The 18,839-nt window shown below is 35.4% G+C and overlaps 1 protein-coding gene across 2 annotated transcripts in view; it reads left to right on the plus strand.

Annotated features, from left to right (window-relative positions):
- The window catches only part of LOC149951538 (uncharacterized), a 28,222-nt gene extending 14,527 nt beyond the window's left edge, over positions 1–13,695 (plus strand). For both annotated transcript variants that reach the window (XM_090170059.1, XM_090170058.1), the window contains exons 2-7: positions 8,266–8,364; positions 8,430–8,524; positions 8,634–8,729; positions 8,798–8,869; positions 10,506–10,599; positions 12,938–13,695. In XM_090170059.1, coding sequence (XP_090026185.1) covers positions 8,266–8,364; positions 8,430–8,524; positions 8,634–8,729; positions 8,798–8,869; positions 10,506–10,599; positions 12,938–13,024 — 543 coding nt within the window. In that variant the 3' untranslated portion in view covers positions 13,025–13,695. The remainder of the gene's footprint in view (positions 1–8,265; positions 8,365–8,429; positions 8,525–8,633; positions 8,730–8,797; positions 8,870–10,505; positions 10,600–12,937) is intronic.
- Positions 13,696–18,839: the final 5,144 nt, after the last annotated feature.

Raw genomic sequence — 18,839 nt, forward strand, 5'->3', positions numbered from 1 at the left:
AGAAAAAAACTATTTGCTTTTTTTCGGTAAATATTTAATTCGTAAATATTTCGAAGAGTTATAATTTGATCTTATTTCTCTTAAAAAAACAAGTGTGTACAAATTTATTTAAATAAAAGTTCATCTCGGCTTCATGATAAAAAAATACATTCGGGGAAAGTAAGGCGGCGGTGAATTTATTGCGATCAAGATAATGTTTTTTTTTCAAACTATAATTAGTTGATAAACAAACTCGAGATTTTACCGTTAAATTATCTGGAAGTTTTCCGATTAATCATGGTTAACTGAATTTACCGGTTGAAACGATCAGAAAAATCCGAGCCCTAAGAATGCCTCCTTGGGTCGGGGCACCCTCTATCGGGCGTTACAACAACTAATTAAGCGGGATATTCCAATACAACAGGGAGGGGTGTAATATCCTCTATAATTATAACCAATAGACATGTATGTCAGACATTTGAAAATTGTAAAAGGATAGTCGCTATTAAATAATCAAACTATACACTCTTTTTCGCGGTCTTTTCGACCCCTCTTTTTGGCCGCCCGCTAGTCGGCCATTACCTGGAACCACCGGTGGGGGGTCTGGGCTCGGGTCTTTGGTCCCAGGATATGGGGAAAGGGGGTTAAGGGGGGTAAACTCAACATGAACGCGCCCAGCAAAATCCCCAAAAAAAGAGTGTTTTATGCCAACGGAACAAATCTTACTAGGCCTAACGTAAGAAAACACGAAACCCCTTATGGATACCGCCTCACCTCTTTCTCTCAAAATACTAAAAATGGTCAGATCTTATATAATGCCGCCGCCCGCGCCATCTGGTGGTGCCAGTTCTAACTTGAAGGTTATTAACGGTTAAATGTGTTTTTAAAAATAAAAAGTCCTTTGAATCATCCGTTTAGTTAGCCGTTATTTTGAAAGATACAAAAAATATATTTAATTTGTCTAAAACATAGATGGCAGAAAAAAAATTCTACTTCGCTGCGGCGGCGGAATCGCAGCCTCTTATACACTCTTTTTTTGGAAATTTTGCTGGGCACGTTCATGTTGAGTTAACCACCCTTAACCGCCATTCTCGATATCCTGGGACTAAAGACCCGAGCCTAAACCCCCCACCGGTGGTTCCAGGTAATGGCCGACTAGCGGGCGGCCAAAAAGAGGGGTCGAAAAGACCGCGAAAAAGAGTGTATAAATTTAGTTTTTCACACCTACGTGCTAAACTAAATTAAAAAGGTGTTTAGGGACACCGTTAAAAGCGCCCTTGTAAAGGAGTACGTCTACACCCTATACTACGAAAATTGAAGCATAAATGGTATTAAAAGCACCTTTTAAGAAGGTGTAGTTACTCTTTTAATACTGTTAAAAACACCCGATTGAAGATCGAAGTGACACCCATAAATGATTAAATTATGCCGTTTATGTTACTAATTAACACCTCTTAAGATCAGATTTAACACCTCTCGGGATCCAAATTAACACCGATTTGCCAAATCAATCCCGAAATTTTCGCAGAGTCATGAGTAGCTCGAGCGGTGAGGAAGGGAGGGATGCTCTCTAAAGCTTTCAGCGCTCTTATGTCTCGGAAATGCGACGCTCCTACTTTTCGTAATTCTTACTTCGGGATTTTACACCATTCTGAAAATTCTGTACACCGAGTACAGAGTACAGTAGTACACGGTAGGCAGTACAGTCAAAGCTACAGGCTTGTATGTTTAAATAAAATAAACATTCCAAGAAATTGGCGTTCGTTTCATACCATTCTAACACAATTTAAACACAATTCGATGAGTCGAACCTCGAATCAACACCTTTACCAAACAATTAAAACACTTTTAAGCACTCTCCACAGTTTGTGAAACGAAATATATCCAATAACATGTAATTATTACACCTTCAACTGTGTGTAAACGCACTTTTAAATAGTTATTTTGAATCTTTTAAGCGTTAAATCACACTTTTAAACGTGTTAATACGCCCTTTTGTTAGAGTTAATACGTCTTATAAGAGCTAAATCACACCTTTAAAATAATTAATAAGACTTTTTTAAGATATAAATCACACCTTTAAAAGAATTAATAAGCCCTTATTCAGATTTATATCACACCTTTGAAAGTGTTACTAGACCCTTTTTAAGAATTAAATAGCATATTTAAAAGTGATAAAACGCCCTTTTTAAGAGTTAAACAGCACCTTTAAAAGTGTCAATAGGCCCTTTTGTTAGAGTTAAATAACACCTTTAAAAGTGTTAATACGCCTTTTTAAGAGCTAAATCACACCTTTAAAGGGAAAATTACCTGCAAAGCAATTTATACGGAAGACCCCTTCAATTTTTCAAATTTCCTGTACAGTGGCGCCAAACATTTCTAAAGAAAAAGGCAACCATAGCTACAAGCGTTGGTGATTCCAATGGTGCAAAAATTATTCCCCGCTAAGCATTATTAAAAAAGTTATGGTTACCTAAACGAAAAAAGTAGCGTAATAATTTAAAATAAACTAATTTCCCATAACCTAAAGACCGCTAGAATTCAACTTCGGCAAGCAGGCGCCGGAAACATGTGGGAATTCCAATATCACGTTGTGATTTATTTGCCCCTGAATTCGAAGCTAACGCGCCCTTTTGAGAAAATCGGGAACTAATCCTATCTCGGGCTGCTCCGTAACGTTAGCGTGAAGTGAAAAGCGGCCTTAGAAGAGTCCTCTTATGATTCGTCCATGCTGTAGTCCTAGCTAAAATAAAGTCCTTTTAATCGAATTTTGTACCATCTAAGTATGGGCGACTGACGGCACCACATGTTCGCTACGCTCTCTTGTTGGGGGCGCCCGGCGCCACCCCAACCCCATTCTTGCTATCACGATGGGCTGTCTATTACGCGACCTAGAGGACAGTACCTACACTGAGAGAAAAAATTGTTGTTTTTACGGGAGTCATAAGAGTTAAATTTACAAAATTACTGGTAATAATCAATTAACAGGATTTCCCGGTGGTATTTACAACCTTATTTATTTAATTTTAACACATATAATAGTATTTTCAAGTTTACGATTTGCAACTGTAATTTTTAGAAAATAGTTGGTAGTTTTTGCAGAATATATCTAGTTTATTTTACAAGAGTGTTGTATTTAGGTAAAAACTTCATAAGGCATGTACAAATTACAGCCTTATATTTATTTTACATGAGTTTTGTAAAGATAAATTTAGGGAACAATCTGGTAAGTTTTACAGACGGATGCACTTTTTTAAACGAGACCATCAGTAACTCCTAAATAACGTTTTAGAACTGTATTTTAACTGTATATCCCTGTGGTCTCTACAACCTCATTATATTTTTTTACACGTGAAACAGTACATTTAAGTTTACGATTCGAAACTGTAATTTTAAGAAAATAATTCGTAGTTTTTGCATAATATATGTAAAATTAAAAGTTGTTTAAAATATACGTTTTCTGAAGCAGGTTATGTTTCAAACGAAAGCCGCAAAGTAATTTATTGCTTATAATTTGAAGATAGAAATGGTATTACGACAAAGGTAAAATAAAAATTGATACAAAATATAAAATTTTAAAGCGTTGTTCTAAAATTCTTCCCCACTTGCAATGTGACCTAAAAATTCCATTTCGGTGTATACTTTGAGGATCCGATGAGTCCGCAGCGATGCGGGATGGACAACATAGTTTTTGGGGGGAAGAGGGGGCAGTTGCCCCCGAAATTTGTGTTCAACGAATTGGATCGTGTTGGGTGTTGTACCATAGGTCCAGCTGACGAACCGTTGTCGAGTTATGACCGATTTGGTACTGAATTAAGAGTTTTTTTACCACAATCCTAGGGATTTGTGTGTATTAGTTTCACGTACAGTGTAACCGATGCCACCGTGTCGCGCCTATCTCTTCAACAGTTAGGGCTAGAAAGTCAATGATATCTCGCTCGAATGTACATACATCGGAATCGATATCCTTTCATAAAGTTTTCAAATCGGAGCTCTAGAAGTTGGGCATTTGCCCAATTTACTATTTTCGGTGGTTTCGTTTTGTGTGGTAGATATTTTATTTAAAATTAAGTCCAATAACGTTGAAAAAATATTATTGGATAGGTTAGGATTCAGCGGACCTACACCTTCGGTTATATCGGTAAATATTAAATTTAAGTATAGTTTTCAGGGTAATTTACGGGACCCCAAATTTCATGTTTTTATATTTTCGCCTAAAAATCTACATACAGTTCCTTAATTTTAATGAAAGTTATATTTTTGAATAGCTGTGGTTTTCACATAACCTAGAGTGGCAAATACGTTCTTTAATTTTAATTCTAAGTAAGGTTTTTTGGGCAGCGTATACGAACCCCCGCAATTTCCAACATTGTAAATCCGCGTGTTTATAGAGGTCTACGCGCCCGTTTCTCTCTAGCGTTATTCAAAGCCGTTCAGAGTGCGCCGCGCTTTCAACGTATGACCAAAAGTAACAATTAAGTATGACACTAATCGACCTAGTCTTCGGCGTAGGACCAGAAGAAATAAGTGTGACACTCAACGGCTGACCAGAAGTAACAAATAAGTGTGATCAGAAATAAAAAATAAGAGTGACACTGATCGAAGAAATCTTCGAGGCTTTCAAAGTATGACTAGAATAACAAATTAGTGTAAATACAATTATGGTCGTGGATATATATTGGTTGTGATACCAGCGTTGTAGGCTGCTGTGAATAGCTCAAACAAACTTAACACATTTGGAAGGAATGTGGGTATTCTGACCGTCGTACGTCTTGTTTTCTCTAATATGCAAAAAAATCCAAAAATTTTTGAATTTAGCGATCCGGTCGAGTTCAGTATAATTTCTGTAGAATTTTTTACGTCTAAGAATTTCGCAGTTATGATCAAACGCGGTTTTTTCAAAATTTCACTAAATATTGTATGGATGTATCAACATTTGGGTCGAGATCAATTATACTTTCGTATCTAACGTATTGATTAGTGCCGAATCGAATGAGACCATCCGCAGGTACGTAAGATTTATCATTTCCGAGTTATAACTAAATATATGCGAAACATATGCAAATTTTCAGTTTTATTTTTATAACTGGTAAAATACAGACCAACTAATTTGAAACGCGTATTTTCAGATAATTGATTTATAAAATTGTGAAAATTATAGAGCATGTAGTAAAAACTTCGAGTTTTTAACTGTGCAATAGACAAAACAGTTTACAGTAAAATATACAGGGGTGATTAAAATTCCTGTAATTTTTACGCGAATGCACTAATTGTTAAAAAAACGGGACAACTAGTAAAAACTAACGGGGATTTTAGTATATTTAGAGAAACACTATCTAGTTCATTTTACTTGAAAGATGTAATTTTTAACTATAAATAATTGCGAAAATAATAGAGCATATAGTAAAAACTACAAGTTTTGAACTGTGCAATAGACAAAGCTGTTTGCAATAAAATATACAGGAATTATTAAAATTCCTGTAAGTTTAATGCGAATGCACTTGTTAAAAAAACGGGACAAATAGTAAAACCTAACGGGGATTTTAGTATATTTAGAGAAACACTATCTCGTCAATTTTACTTGAAAGATGTAATTTTTAACGATAAAAAACTGCGAAAATAATAAACATGTAGTAAAAACTACAAGTTTTTAAGTGTGAAATAGACAAACCTGTATCCAGTAAAATATACACGATAATTACTGTGAAATTCATAAACATAATCACTTGTAAATATTACGAGAACCACCTGGCTTCACCGGTTTCCAGGTAGTTCTTGTAAATTCAACATGAAATTTTTCCTCAGTGTAGCCAAACGCACCTAGTATCGTCCAGTCCTTGATTATGCCGATTAATGTTTTGGCATGTCGTTTTTCGACAGGAACCATAAAGATTTTTTTCTTTCCCGTTCACTACCCACGGAAACTCGCTGACCTTCAACTCTTTTCCCGCGGTGGAACTTGCGTTTTCAGAACTTAGATTTCGCCGCGGAATGAATTCTACGCCCCGAACCGTTCGGTTCGTACATCTTTAAAATTAATTATTTGCGGCTAATAATTGTTGCACCATGTCTACTACAGCAGCGTATTTCGCGAATATTGTGGTCCTACTGGCACCATTACAACTATCAACAAATAAAGAAAGGCATATTTTCGAAAGGGTGAAAACGGGGTGACGGCCGGAGAGCTCTCTTCGCCGCGGAGTGAATTCTACACCCTGAAACGTTCGGTTCGTACATCTTTAAAATTAATTATTTGCGGCTAATAATTTTTGCACCATTAGGTTCCCCTTAATAAGTACGTTGATAAGGTGCAACTAAAAAGTGGAAACTATGTGGCGGGGCTATTGTTCTGGTGGCTTTACCGGGGAGTCGGGGTCCGGCTCTTGTAATCCAAAAGGGCGGTGGCGCACTGGGAGATGTTAGCTCTGATCAAATGGTCCTATCTCCACCTCCGACTTCGGTCAGGTTTGGGCTGGATACTGAACTTCGGTTCAGGCTAACGGAGAGGGTCCAGGCAAGCTGGCCGCCTCGGCGGATTGGGTAGCCTGCTGTGGGGCGGCGGGCCTCCATATGCGGGCACGGCGGTCCTGTTTCCCGGCCTTTTGGAGCCCACTGGGATCTCTGGTGCCAGCTGTGCCGGGTTACTTGGGCTGCTGTGTGCTCGTCGTTCCCCTTTAGGAGCTCTCTCCAAAGGGTTTGACTCCTTATCTACGTAGGTAGGGTGTCGGCTGGAGTTGCTATAGCATCCACTCTTAATCCCACTGCTTCAACACTTTCTTCATTAAAAAACACTTCTTCAAATTAATTTAATTGAAACCATGTAAAATGAAAAATATATTTATATAAATTTGTATTCAACTACACTAGTTTTTGTATTTTCAGGGTTTCTATTGGTAAAATAGTATTTAATAGAAACACAATTCCTTTTCAAGGGTGTTTTTTTAACTAATAAAAGGTGTTATTCGACACTTTAAAATGACCTAATAACACTATTAAAAGTGTGATCTGACTCTTTAAAAGGGCGTATTTACACCTCTGTTGGTGTTATTTATCTCCTCCCAAGTGCAATTTCACTGTTTTAAAGTGCGCGTTTACACCTTTTAAAATTTGATTTCACTCATTAAAATGGCGTATTTAAAACTCTAAAGGTGAGATTTAACTTTTACCAGGTGCAATTTACACTTTTAAAAGTGTAATTTTATTATTTAAAGGTGTTATATAACTCTTTAAAAGGGTTTTAAACTCTTTCACGGGTGTATTTTTACTCTTTAAACGGGTGTATTTTCTTGTCAAAAGATGTACTTTTTATCCGGAAAGGGTGTACATTAGTGTTGTAAGTCGGAAAATTTTCGGCGGAAAATTTTCCGTATTTTTCCGAAAAAAATAAAAAAAAGTTTTCATTCCATGATTAGTCTAATATATTGTTTGCAAATTGAAATAAAGCGGTATTTTCGCCTCATTTTTTCGAATCTGAAAGTAAAACTAAACCTCTAGACTAGTTTAAAGTGATTAACAATGTAACGCTATTAATGTTTTGTAGTATGTTTACTGATATTGGACATTTTATATCGATAAATAGTTTAAAAACATTAAAAACCCTTAAAAGGTAATTTATGTTTCAAATTTTTATTTTTCCGATTTGCGTAAAATTTTCCGCAATTCGGAAACTTTTCCGGAAACCTTTCTGGAAACTTTTCCGAATTTTATTTTTCCGGAAAATTAACAACACTAGTGTACATTAAGTATCTGGAAGGTGTCATATTTGTAGCTAAGAAAAAAAGGTGATATGAAGCACCCTTTTTTAAGAGTGCAGGAGCATTGTTTATTCTTTGAGCCGAATTTTCTGGAAACATGTACTCGATTTTAAATTTTTACCTTTAATAATTTCATTATTTTCACTTCTTTTTCAAATTGCTCGTGCTTTGAAATTGAGTAAAAACAATTCGCGATTCTCAAGATAGGAGCTCTGTCAGGAGTAGTTATATGAAGAATGGGTTATCGATTATGATTCGGTTCCTGTAGGTTATTTATTCAAGAAGAAACTACGCTTGTCACGAACGGGTTGCTCTTACTTACACGGCAGTGATAACGCAGTGCTCTGACCTCTCCATAAAAAGATCTTGATTAAGAAACTGTGGCGAGGCAGTCCTTTAAGGGGTTTAAAGTTAAGAAAAGTTGATAGAAATGGGAATACATTAATCTTATTGTATTAAACGATGACGTTAGATGAAAATTACAGAATTGTGTTCTTTAGCAAATGTAGTCTAACAAAGTTCTGATTTCTAGTTTAACTTGACGCTATCCCAAGTGGGATTAGTAATGATGGTTTCCAACGGCGTTCAGGCCATCGCCTTTCCCATCAGCGGACAGTTATGTGATCGTACTGTAAGTTAGAATCACACGAAGTGGCCAATGATTTTACTGAAATTGCCTATGTTGCATCATTTCAGGGGAAGTACACCGCCGTGTCCATTACATCTTATGTCCTTGTCATTATCGGCATGCTCATGTTTGGTCCGTTTCCCGGATTAGTCAGCACGTTTCAGTAACGAATTTTTTACTTTTACCTCAATATACATTATCTTTCTACTTTACTTTTACCTCAATATACATTATCTTTCTACTTTCTAAAGATATTTGTGGGTCTCTTTCAGATATTTCTCTGTTTTCATCGTGTCCGTCATAATATGCGCCATCGGAATGTCCGCTCTTTCAGTGTCCATTTTCTTGCAATGCAAGATTCAACTCATGTAAAATACCAATCATTTGTTTTACCAACTTAAATTTCTAATTTGTATATTCATCCTATAAATTACAGAAACATGGGCTTTAATGAAAACATAGCTGGAAGCTTGGTTTCCGTTTCGTATCTGGGATTCGCAAATATGGGGTAAGTATGGGTACATCGTATATCTGGAATTCATTTTTACTTCTAGAAATTATTAACAAGTATATATCTACTGTAATGGTATATCAGTTTCTGTTTATTTACATTTATATTTATACATCACAAAATTGTAATATTTAAAAAGCGCGTGAATTAACAGCTCTTTAATAGAGGAGCAAAAAGAGCGAGGAGCACGCGGGCTTTTGAAAATGGGCAGTTATATTCGGGATTTGAAAGATGGCAGCTAGGAGCAACAAAGACAAGGAGAACACAGCTAGCCTTTAAACACGCTAACGCCTTGTTGTGTACTAATTTAATTGGACGAACCTTTACTCTGAGCGTTCACGGAACGGGGGAGACAATTTCCGAATATTCCCCTTCCGACGGCAGGAGGCGCTAAAGCGTCTATCCATTGTGTGGTGTGCTGTGTTTGTTGCACCTAGATGGCAGTCAATCAAAATAAAAAATTGAGTATTTCATTTTAACGAAAGGCATTAAATCTACCACATCTACCACGAGATATTTAGCGGGATAATCATACACTCAGTAGCCATGTAAAAGATGCACACGTGGTAGCGGGAATACATACTCCCTACTACCATAAGCCTATCACAAAGTCCCCATAAGTAAAGGTATAGCATAGAGCCCCATGTTTACAGTATTGTCCATGCAAGACGAAAATTATCGTACGACGATAGGGCAGTAGCGACATCTTCTTTTTCAAAATTTCTACATCTAAAATATTATCTTACTTGGTAGAGCCATGGACTAATTAACAATTAGTCCATGGTAGAGCAGCCACGCTCGGGTGATGCCACAAAAATCGCGTCTAAATCTCAAGTTTTAAAAATAAATACCTTCAGAAACGCAACTCTTATTTCTAATAGACCGGTTTAGGTTCTGATGAATCATATGGCAAAGATAAGTGTTAATTTTAAGTTTTGAAGCGATGAAATTGCGAATAAGCCTTGGCTACGGTGCTAAGGGCTCGAGACGGAGATTTCTCCCGCGTGGTTCGAAGTTTAAAAACGTTCGTGCACGGCTTGCGCGCATTCATAATGCATTTCGCCTAGACCTTTACTTATGGGGACCTTATGATAGGCTTATGCTACTACAATTTTTCTATACCACTTCTACCCGATAGATATGCTGGAATAACCATATTATCACTATCATATTTACTACTAGGAATGATTAATCAGATTTAACGCTTTTGTCACTTGGAGCGCTGTTGATTGACCTTTAGGGTCAAACGTCTGTAGAAGCTTATATTCCTACTGTTTTATGCCATATCGGGAGAAGATTATGTTAAACAACTCACCTGAAGAAACTTCCTATCGTAATATACCAGATATTTAGCGGAGTGGAAAATGAAAATTTTAAAAGAAGTTGCAGTCCCCACAATTTAAAAATGTTTGACTCGAAAATATACTAAAATATTATTATAAAAAAAACTAGTTTAAACAGGGCGATCTTGACCTTGAGAATGGTGATATCGACCTTCATAAAGGCGATCTTTAGAATCGCAAACTTAGTCAACCCAGCTTTAGTAGACATGGAAGCGCTGGCAGATCCCAGGCACCTAATGAACAAAAATACAATGCCTTAACTGAAGTGTTTATCTTTTATCGCTTATCAGGATCACCTTGGGCGACTTTCTGGGCGGATTGTTCATTGACTACATGGGATACAGATACGGCGCTGTGCTTTGGGCTGTGTTAATGCTATTCGGGGTATGTATGAGTTCAAAGATAAAGGTTATTCATTTTGAACCTTGATATTTACGGTAAATGTAGAATCTGATCGCAATTCCACATTACCCGAAGTATATATTTAGTTGAATCTAGTGGCACCTATAGTTCTAAACTTTCGGCTAGTGTTGCACGAATTCCAACTTTTTGCGAAAAGTGTTTACTCGATCCTTCTGGAAAGGAGGTTTAAACATAGAAATCAAAAACATTTTTGATTGCCATAGCAAAACTAAAGCCCGTTGAAACTTTTCCTTTTGGGAAATTTCAAGTTACATAAAGTTCTACTTATCTCCCAAATCTAAACAAAATCGATGAAAATCACCTTGGGTCGTCTCCATTTTGGTATGATATAAATACAAATATACACACTGCAACTTCCTTTTGCTTTCTTTGGGAAATGGGAAAATTTCAATGACTGAAGTAGAAATGAACTCTTTTGGTATGAACAATTTTTAAATTTGTCAAAGGAAAAGTAAATCTATGCTTTTATGTGTATCTATCTTCTATAAGAAATCTACTAAAGTTCAAGTTCTAGCAATGTCAACATAACACATTAGGAAATTTTCACAGTATCACGAATTCCTTTTAAGATTCATAATATTATTATTAAATTTTCTCACCTAACATCAAACATAAGCTAGATAAATCACTTAATGAATTATTTGAAGGATAATATAATCTTATAAACGCCAAAAAAATTATTTACCTTAGTAATTTTTCAATCCCTTAGTACGGTCACAGACAAATGAAAGCCACTTCCATACTTCGCTGTTTAAAACAGTAAAACGCAAGCTTAAATCGCTAAGACTTGGTGTTACGTAAATTGAACAGACCTCCACTAAAAGCGTAAAGCATATTTTCTATAGTAATTAGTATCAATGCCTACTTTATCAGTAATATAAACCTGATCACTCGTGATAAAATATATCTCTTTAGTTCGAGCAATTGTGTATGATGGCGTAGCTGTCGGAGCTCCGCCAAGCAAAGCATATAGGCCAAAGCTAGGGATTCAAATCGGCGGGCTTCCCGCCATTCCAATGAGAGTTCTAGTTACTTATGGCATGGAAGATAAAGGTTATTCTTCCATGCTTATGGGAAGTTCTTGGTTTCTGTTTAACTCATTTAAAATTTATTATTATTATTATTATTATTAATGATATTCTTCCTCAAACGTTATCTGGCAGTTCGACGCAGCGTTAAATTCGTTTGCGACATATGTGGCCCTGTGGCAATTAATTAATGCCCCTTTAAGCCGCCTTCGGACGAAGCAGCGTTGCCAGAAAAAGAAAATTGATTTTAAATTTGAATTTTGTGGGACTAGAGACGTTAAATTTTGGAAATCTAAATTTTTATAAACGCTGAAAACCAAAATCTAGACGATTCATATTCAGTTTCTGGTGCTTAGGCTTAGCATATACGCTAACTTCGCTAACGACGTACGTATAATTTAATTTACAAAACGAAAATATTTCTTCAATTAGCCTTTTCAATTTACATAGAGCCACGTAGGGGCAAATGCGAGAAGCGCATGAACTGCTGGATTTTCGGCTGCTTAGCAGACGAAAATCCAACAGTTTATGAGTTTCTTGCATTTGCCACTACGTGGCTCTATGTAAACTGAAAAGGCTAATTTATTTTATTGGTAGATTGAAAATTTAACGGAAAAAATTATAAAAAATTGAAGCAGATAAAGTGCTTTTGGTAAAAATACACGTTCTCAAGCAATATTAGATAATAAAATTGTTGTACTCCGTTTACCTACATTATTTCGGACTTACAGTCGCACGCAGAATATTTTTTTACTTTCTGTGCACAGCGGCGTTTGAACATTTTTATGAATCACGAATTTTGCTCGATGGAAAAATATTTTGCGCACGATTCCTATTTAATTGCATTGAAGTCGGACGCAATATTTTTGCGTTCAACGTTTTATGAATTACCTTCGGTTTTCAGCCAATTGAAAAATTATCGTATGCGCAAGCAGAATTATCGAAAAATGCGTATTATATAGTACGCTTTTGAAATTATCACACGGCCCAAAAATTAGTTCGTAATTATCGACATTTACGATAATTATCGTACGTCTGGCAACGCTGGAACTAAGTGAAGAGATTTGTCTACTTTGACTGTAAAGAAAATTGTAATACCACTAACGAGTATGTCACTCAAATAGACTATACCTGTGTTCACATTCGACGGAAAAATTAGTTAATGTATTATAGCGTTAACTATTCCGTAAAATTTTGCGAGAAACCAACTAAAGGTGGAATTTTGTTGAACACGATTGTTTCCATTTCGTAATTACTATTTTTCATTTCAGATTGTGTTTCAGCTGGTGGCGAGTTACTGCAATAGAACGCCCGTCCAGGCGTCTGTCAATGGAGAAGAAATGAGTCGGGTCTGCTAGTTTCAAAGCCCTACCCGACCCGACCCGATTAACAAATACTAAATTGAAACCCGACCCGAACCAGCCCGCCAAAATTATTTCTTTCGAAAACCCGACCCGCTCCGGCCCAAAAACCAATTTTAAATTTTAAACCCGACCCGAACAGGTACGATAAAATCGAAAAACTTGAAATTTATGTTTATAGTAAACGCTTGTACCAAAAGTAAATACAGACATAAAGTCTAATACTAGAGCCTCGACCCTCGACGAATTATTTGAGGGGTAAAAATTCCGGGTTTCCTACCCTCAACCCCCTCGCCACTTTTCCTGGATTTAAACAAAATGATGTGCTATGCCGCTGTGGAATAAAGTCCCCCCTAAAAATACGCGTAGTATTTTAAAAATCGTATAATTTCGGTAAATGTTTTTGAAATCAAATTAGTTTACCGAAAAAATAATAATAAGACTATTTAAATACCTAGAAATTAGATTCAATTTTTTCAATTCAATTCAATTTTTATTAATATCACAACCAAAATATGTTACAAATTTGATATAAAGGGCCGAGTCAATTTGTGGGCGTTCAGAATTGCTATAAGAGGTTTTTTTTAATATTTTAAATATAAATCAAAGAACAAGAGTAAATGTATTTAACATTAAAAGGTAAAAAAAGAAAAAATATATAAAAATATAAACAGAATATAAATATATAAAAAGAAAAAAAAAGAAAAATACAATATATAAAAAAGATTGCATGTGATTCTTCATAAAGTACCCCTTAAAACAATTTTTTTCAATAATTTTCTAATTTAATGAATGGAAGGGCATGTTTTTATCTCGCTGTATGCATTGTTATATTTTTTCATTGCATTATAAAATATTGAATTCACTTTTTTCTCCATATTACACTTTTCTACTTCAAGATAAGAACATATCTAGTTATCCTTATTTGGTTATTCAAATTTAATAGCCTCGCATTGTCAATTTTTAAAGTGTTGGTTGCACTAAAAATCGATAGTAATAAAAACGAATGAATGCGGGCTTGTTTTGAAGCCCAGGACGTTCTCTTTCCAAAAATGTCATTGTCGAAACAAATTTCCAAGCCTAAGTGAATTAACTTTGAGTCCGAAACTGACCTTTTTCGCTCCCCAAAATCCTGAAATTTTCGGCAAATTTCTATCCTCCGTAGCACGAGCAATTTGGGGCAAATCAAAGCTGTAGTTTTATTCCTAAAATAGAAGGAACTGAAGTGGAGGGATTCGGTTTACTTGTAGAAGTTTTCAAACCAGAGGTTTTTAATCATAATATTAGGCTTATTATCGAATTAAAAAAAAATTACGCGCGCGCGACCCGACTTTTTAAGAAGAATTTACAAGGAGCCTTCTGTTTCATATCGTTTTTCTACTACGTAGGCTTGTGTATGCCTATTTCAATTACTACTGCGTAGGACTTTTTCCTGGGTGTTAAATCAACCCGCTTTTAATCCCAGATGTAAAGAAATGTATTAAAGACCATTAGCCAATAATACGCTTCGCATTTTCTGACGTCATGGGTGCCGAGAAGAATTTTAAAAGTGTGGAAATTCGCCGAAAAACTCGATTTCCACCATTTCGACTTCTTTATATAATATATCAATGACCACTTAACCGATTTTGATGAAATTTTCTGTACTTGCTATAAAATGTTTGCTCTTTCTAATGAATCATTAATTAGCCATAGCTAAAATTTCGTGCAACCAACACTTTAAGTTTTTAAATATAAACTGTAGAATCGAGTAATCAACGATTTGAAATATTGTCGCGTTACCGGACGGAAACAGCAAAACCAGTAACCCTCCCGAAATACTTGGTTTAATCGACGCTACCGCTAGGTGGGAAGAGACGCGCTCCGATCGTGGGATTTTTAATGGATATTTTTGCGAAATGGGATAAATTGATTTTTTAACAAATTTAAAGGGTTTCATGGGATTTTCCATTTTTTGAGGAATTTTCGAGGGTCAATTGAACTTTTCCAACTTCAAACCACAACCTCGCCATTTTGAACTGCATAGCTCTAAAATATTGAATAAAAAATTATTTTTAAGTGAAATCTATATAAAAAGTTTTAAAAACCAAAAATATTTATTTGTCTCAAAACCTTTTGCCTATTTTCCGAGGAGTTTTCATGAATGGAAGGGGGTATGGCTATAAACGCTTCAATAAATCCTCCTCCCAGGCTCCCAGGAAATCGCCAATAAGTAATATTTCCGAGAGCTAGGACCTGCAAGTCACTGTTTATATAGTGCTTGTTAAAATAATGGACATTTTTTTACCTTTACGGCAGCAAAAAGCGTTCCCCATGGCGTTCTCTGTTAACCAGGTAGTTTTTTTGACATATTAAGGCTTGGCAAAAACACGACGTTCTGTTTACAGGTAAAACATTTCCATTATTTCCACAAGCACTATATAAACAATACCTTGCGGGTCCTGGCTCTTAGAAATATTACTTCTTGGTGATTTCCTGGGAGGATGATTTATTTAAGCGCCTATTGGGCTGTTTTTAGCCTCGGGGTCTTCGTTCTTGACCTTTTCTGGTGGACAGACGCTGAAAAAGCGCAGCCCCGGAGAAGCTGAAAGAGGCCGGGCCGCAACCTCCTCGTTTTAGTCCGCGACCATCCGTTCCTTTCGGGACCAAGATTTGTATTTCCTTGTATAGAGTTTGTAATAAAAGTATTTTAACCCAAACTCCTGAATGGTCCTTTTACCTACGTAACAATATGGTTAAAATTGAGGATTTGTGAAATAGCGGTAGCGATGATGTTAGCTAAGGCACATTATAGATATATCTTGGTGCTCTTTTCTGAGGTAGATAAACTCTGTTTAAATTATGATTTTTGGTGTTCCCCCACTCCACAATTCCGTAGATTAAATAGTGGTAAAAAATGGTCTGGTTTAATTCAAATAATGTGCGCCTGGGGAAAATAATTTAACATTGTTTCAGAGTATAGCTAGATCTTATCAGTATACTGCAAAGGTGGTTAATTTATCATCAAAATACAGTCCAAGATATTTATAAGAAAACACTCTGTTTATGATATTTCCCCCTATAGTGATCTTACACAAAGCATCCAGAATTTTTTGCCAGGGAGGCCGAATACAATATATTGAGTCTTTGCAATGTTAATTTTTAGATCATAATTATTTAAGCAAGTGATAAGCAAGTTCATATATTCATTGGCTGTTTTTATTAGAGCCTCTAAATTTTTATTTTCTACTAGCAAGATCGTATCATCAGCATACAAGCGAAGTAAATTTTTCGGTATTGAGTGTACAAGGTCATTAATATAAATGTTAAACAATAGGGGCGATAATATGGACCCTTGCGGAATGCCAATTTTATTTCTTCTTAAAAGGAGTAGAACCCTCCTTGTTTCGTAGGGTGCGCCATAGCTTCTCTCTTTTCTCGCTCATGGCGCTAGTCTCGAACGATAGTAGAAATACCCAATTCTTCTATTAGAGGAAGCGTGCCCACCCTGAAGAGGTTTACTCGCTTGAAACCTTCATTGGTTCATATTTAGTGTTTATTTTTTAAATGTAATCTTAATTAACATATAAACAACAATATTCGAGCTATATATTAATTATTTCCATTATAGTTTGGATATTTATTCAAATATAAATTCTTAATAATGAGGTACGTGGCTTTAGATTCACGAAACGCGTTCTAGTAGATATGATATATTAAAGCACTACCAAAGCGGGGATACTTTTAGTGGGATAATTCTTCCAAAATCACTGTATTTCACGCTACTTATAACACGTGGTTAGAAAAATGATGGGAGGGAATTATTTACTGGCCAAAATTCCTGAAAAGGTTATACTCCCTTTAAGCTAGACAATTTATTTTTAACTTTGGTAATGCATGTTCTATTAGATAAGTAACTTTTAACCAAGTAAGGGTCACACTCAGCGTTGCCAGACGTACCATAATTATTGACATCTCAGAACTTGTCATATTTTCATTGCCAGAACTTGAAGAAGAGGAAATATTTCGTTTCCAATTCCAAATGACTAGCCAAGGGTTAAAAATAGAAATTACAATGCGTCAATTTTGATTTAGTAGTGTTTATAATACCTGTTCATGATAGATAACCACAGAATTTACGACGGTTAAAAAAATACGTCATCTTTAATTTAAAATCATATATGCAATTAAGAGACGATCAGGGTCGAAATACAAACTGCACTACCTCATTTGTTAATTTACGGTCGTTTTTATACAATGGTTAAAAAAATAGATGAATTAAAAAAAAAATTATAATATTTTCACCATGATAAGCGTTTAAACGAAAGAGCTACATTAGTTAAAAACAAGAAGTCGCGCGCGACCGAACAATATGCACTAACACCCTAAAAGTAACTTAAGCACAAAGAAAAATCCATTACAATGCTATCTCAATATCCTGTCCACCAATATGATATTTCAGACACCCTCTCCATTAAAGAAATAAATTCTTTAAATATTAACAACCTAGGAGATTTTTACCATACAAAAACATTATAGTAATAATAACAAAAATGAACGATAAAAAACCGCCATTGCTATAGTTTTTAACCTTTGGACCTTCGAAGAAAACCAGAAAAGAAACTTTGGTCAGTTCAAAGTTGGAAATATCAAATATCTCTAGGTAGATGGCGAGAGGGTCTTAATATTCATTTCGTATTAAATGTAAATATCACTGTAGTGCATACGCGAATTATAAGGTCTAGAAATTGAAGTGTTCTGATGCAACTAAAAAAGTAGAAATAAGGACTATGACCTAACAAATAATATAATTTTTATCCAAATCAGACTTAATTTCAGAAATGTATTTAGATTTCAAGACGAAAATCGACAAAAACCACTAAAATGGGGCAAATGACCAACTTTAGGGAAACTGATTCTAAAATATTTTAATTTGCTATACAGGATATGATTTTTCCTATCGATTTGCTTATCATTGAGCCATCTAGACCTAATTGTTGGAGAGTTATACAAAATGGGGCGGCGTTATCGGCTACAATATACGTCAAACTAATACATACCAATCCCCAAGTGAGATTGGTATGAAAAAAAATATGTTTTAAAATCTTCGTTACATTTCACTTTGTGCGAAGAGAAGATCAATATGCTAATAATAAACATGATTAAAAATGTAATCATGATTTTACCATAATCAAGAGAAATTAATTAGGTTTATCCTATCGTCTACAAAAAAAAACAAAAGGTGTTAGCTGCTAATTCAGTAAAATTATACATGTATACTAAGCGGACGATGGGTCAAAGGTCTCATAACTCGTGCATTAGGGCGTATTTTCGTGGGCATTTCAGTCGTATTTGCACAGTTCAAAAGTTGAGTACTAGTATTTTCAGTAAGGAAGTCATTTTTGGGTAGGGGTAAAATTGTTTTTGACAACTAAATTTTTGGAAAAGTGACATAATTACCAATCTTATCCGAATTTTGGTTAATTTTAGTTAATTGTGGGTAGTACTTAAAATCCGTAAAATAGGTACTGTCAACAGTGTCAAGGAATAATACCATTTCATCTAAAAAACATGTTGGTTCCCCAAAGCTTATTTTATTAGCAAATAGTTGAAAAACATTTTGGACGAAAAATTGCCGTTTAAAATTTCTAGTCTGAAGACCCCTTATAAAAGGCAGGCTACCGAGCTAACAACTCTTTGCCAACTTGGACTGTAATTCCAGAGTGATTACGGAAAAATTAAATTTTGAAAATTTTCCAAAAATAGTCTAGAGGTTTAGTTTTAGTTTTGGATTCGAAAAAATTAGTTAAAAATTCCGTGAAACAATATTAGG

The sequence above is a fragment of the Leiobunum rupestre genome, chromosome 3 (genome assembly GCF_980474605.1).
Source record: "Leiobunum rupestre chromosome 3, qqLeiRupe1.1.hap1, whole genome shotgun sequence".
Taxonomy (NCBI): domain Eukaryota; kingdom Metazoa; phylum Arthropoda; class Arachnida; order Opiliones; family Sclerosomatidae; genus Leiobunum; species Leiobunum rupestre.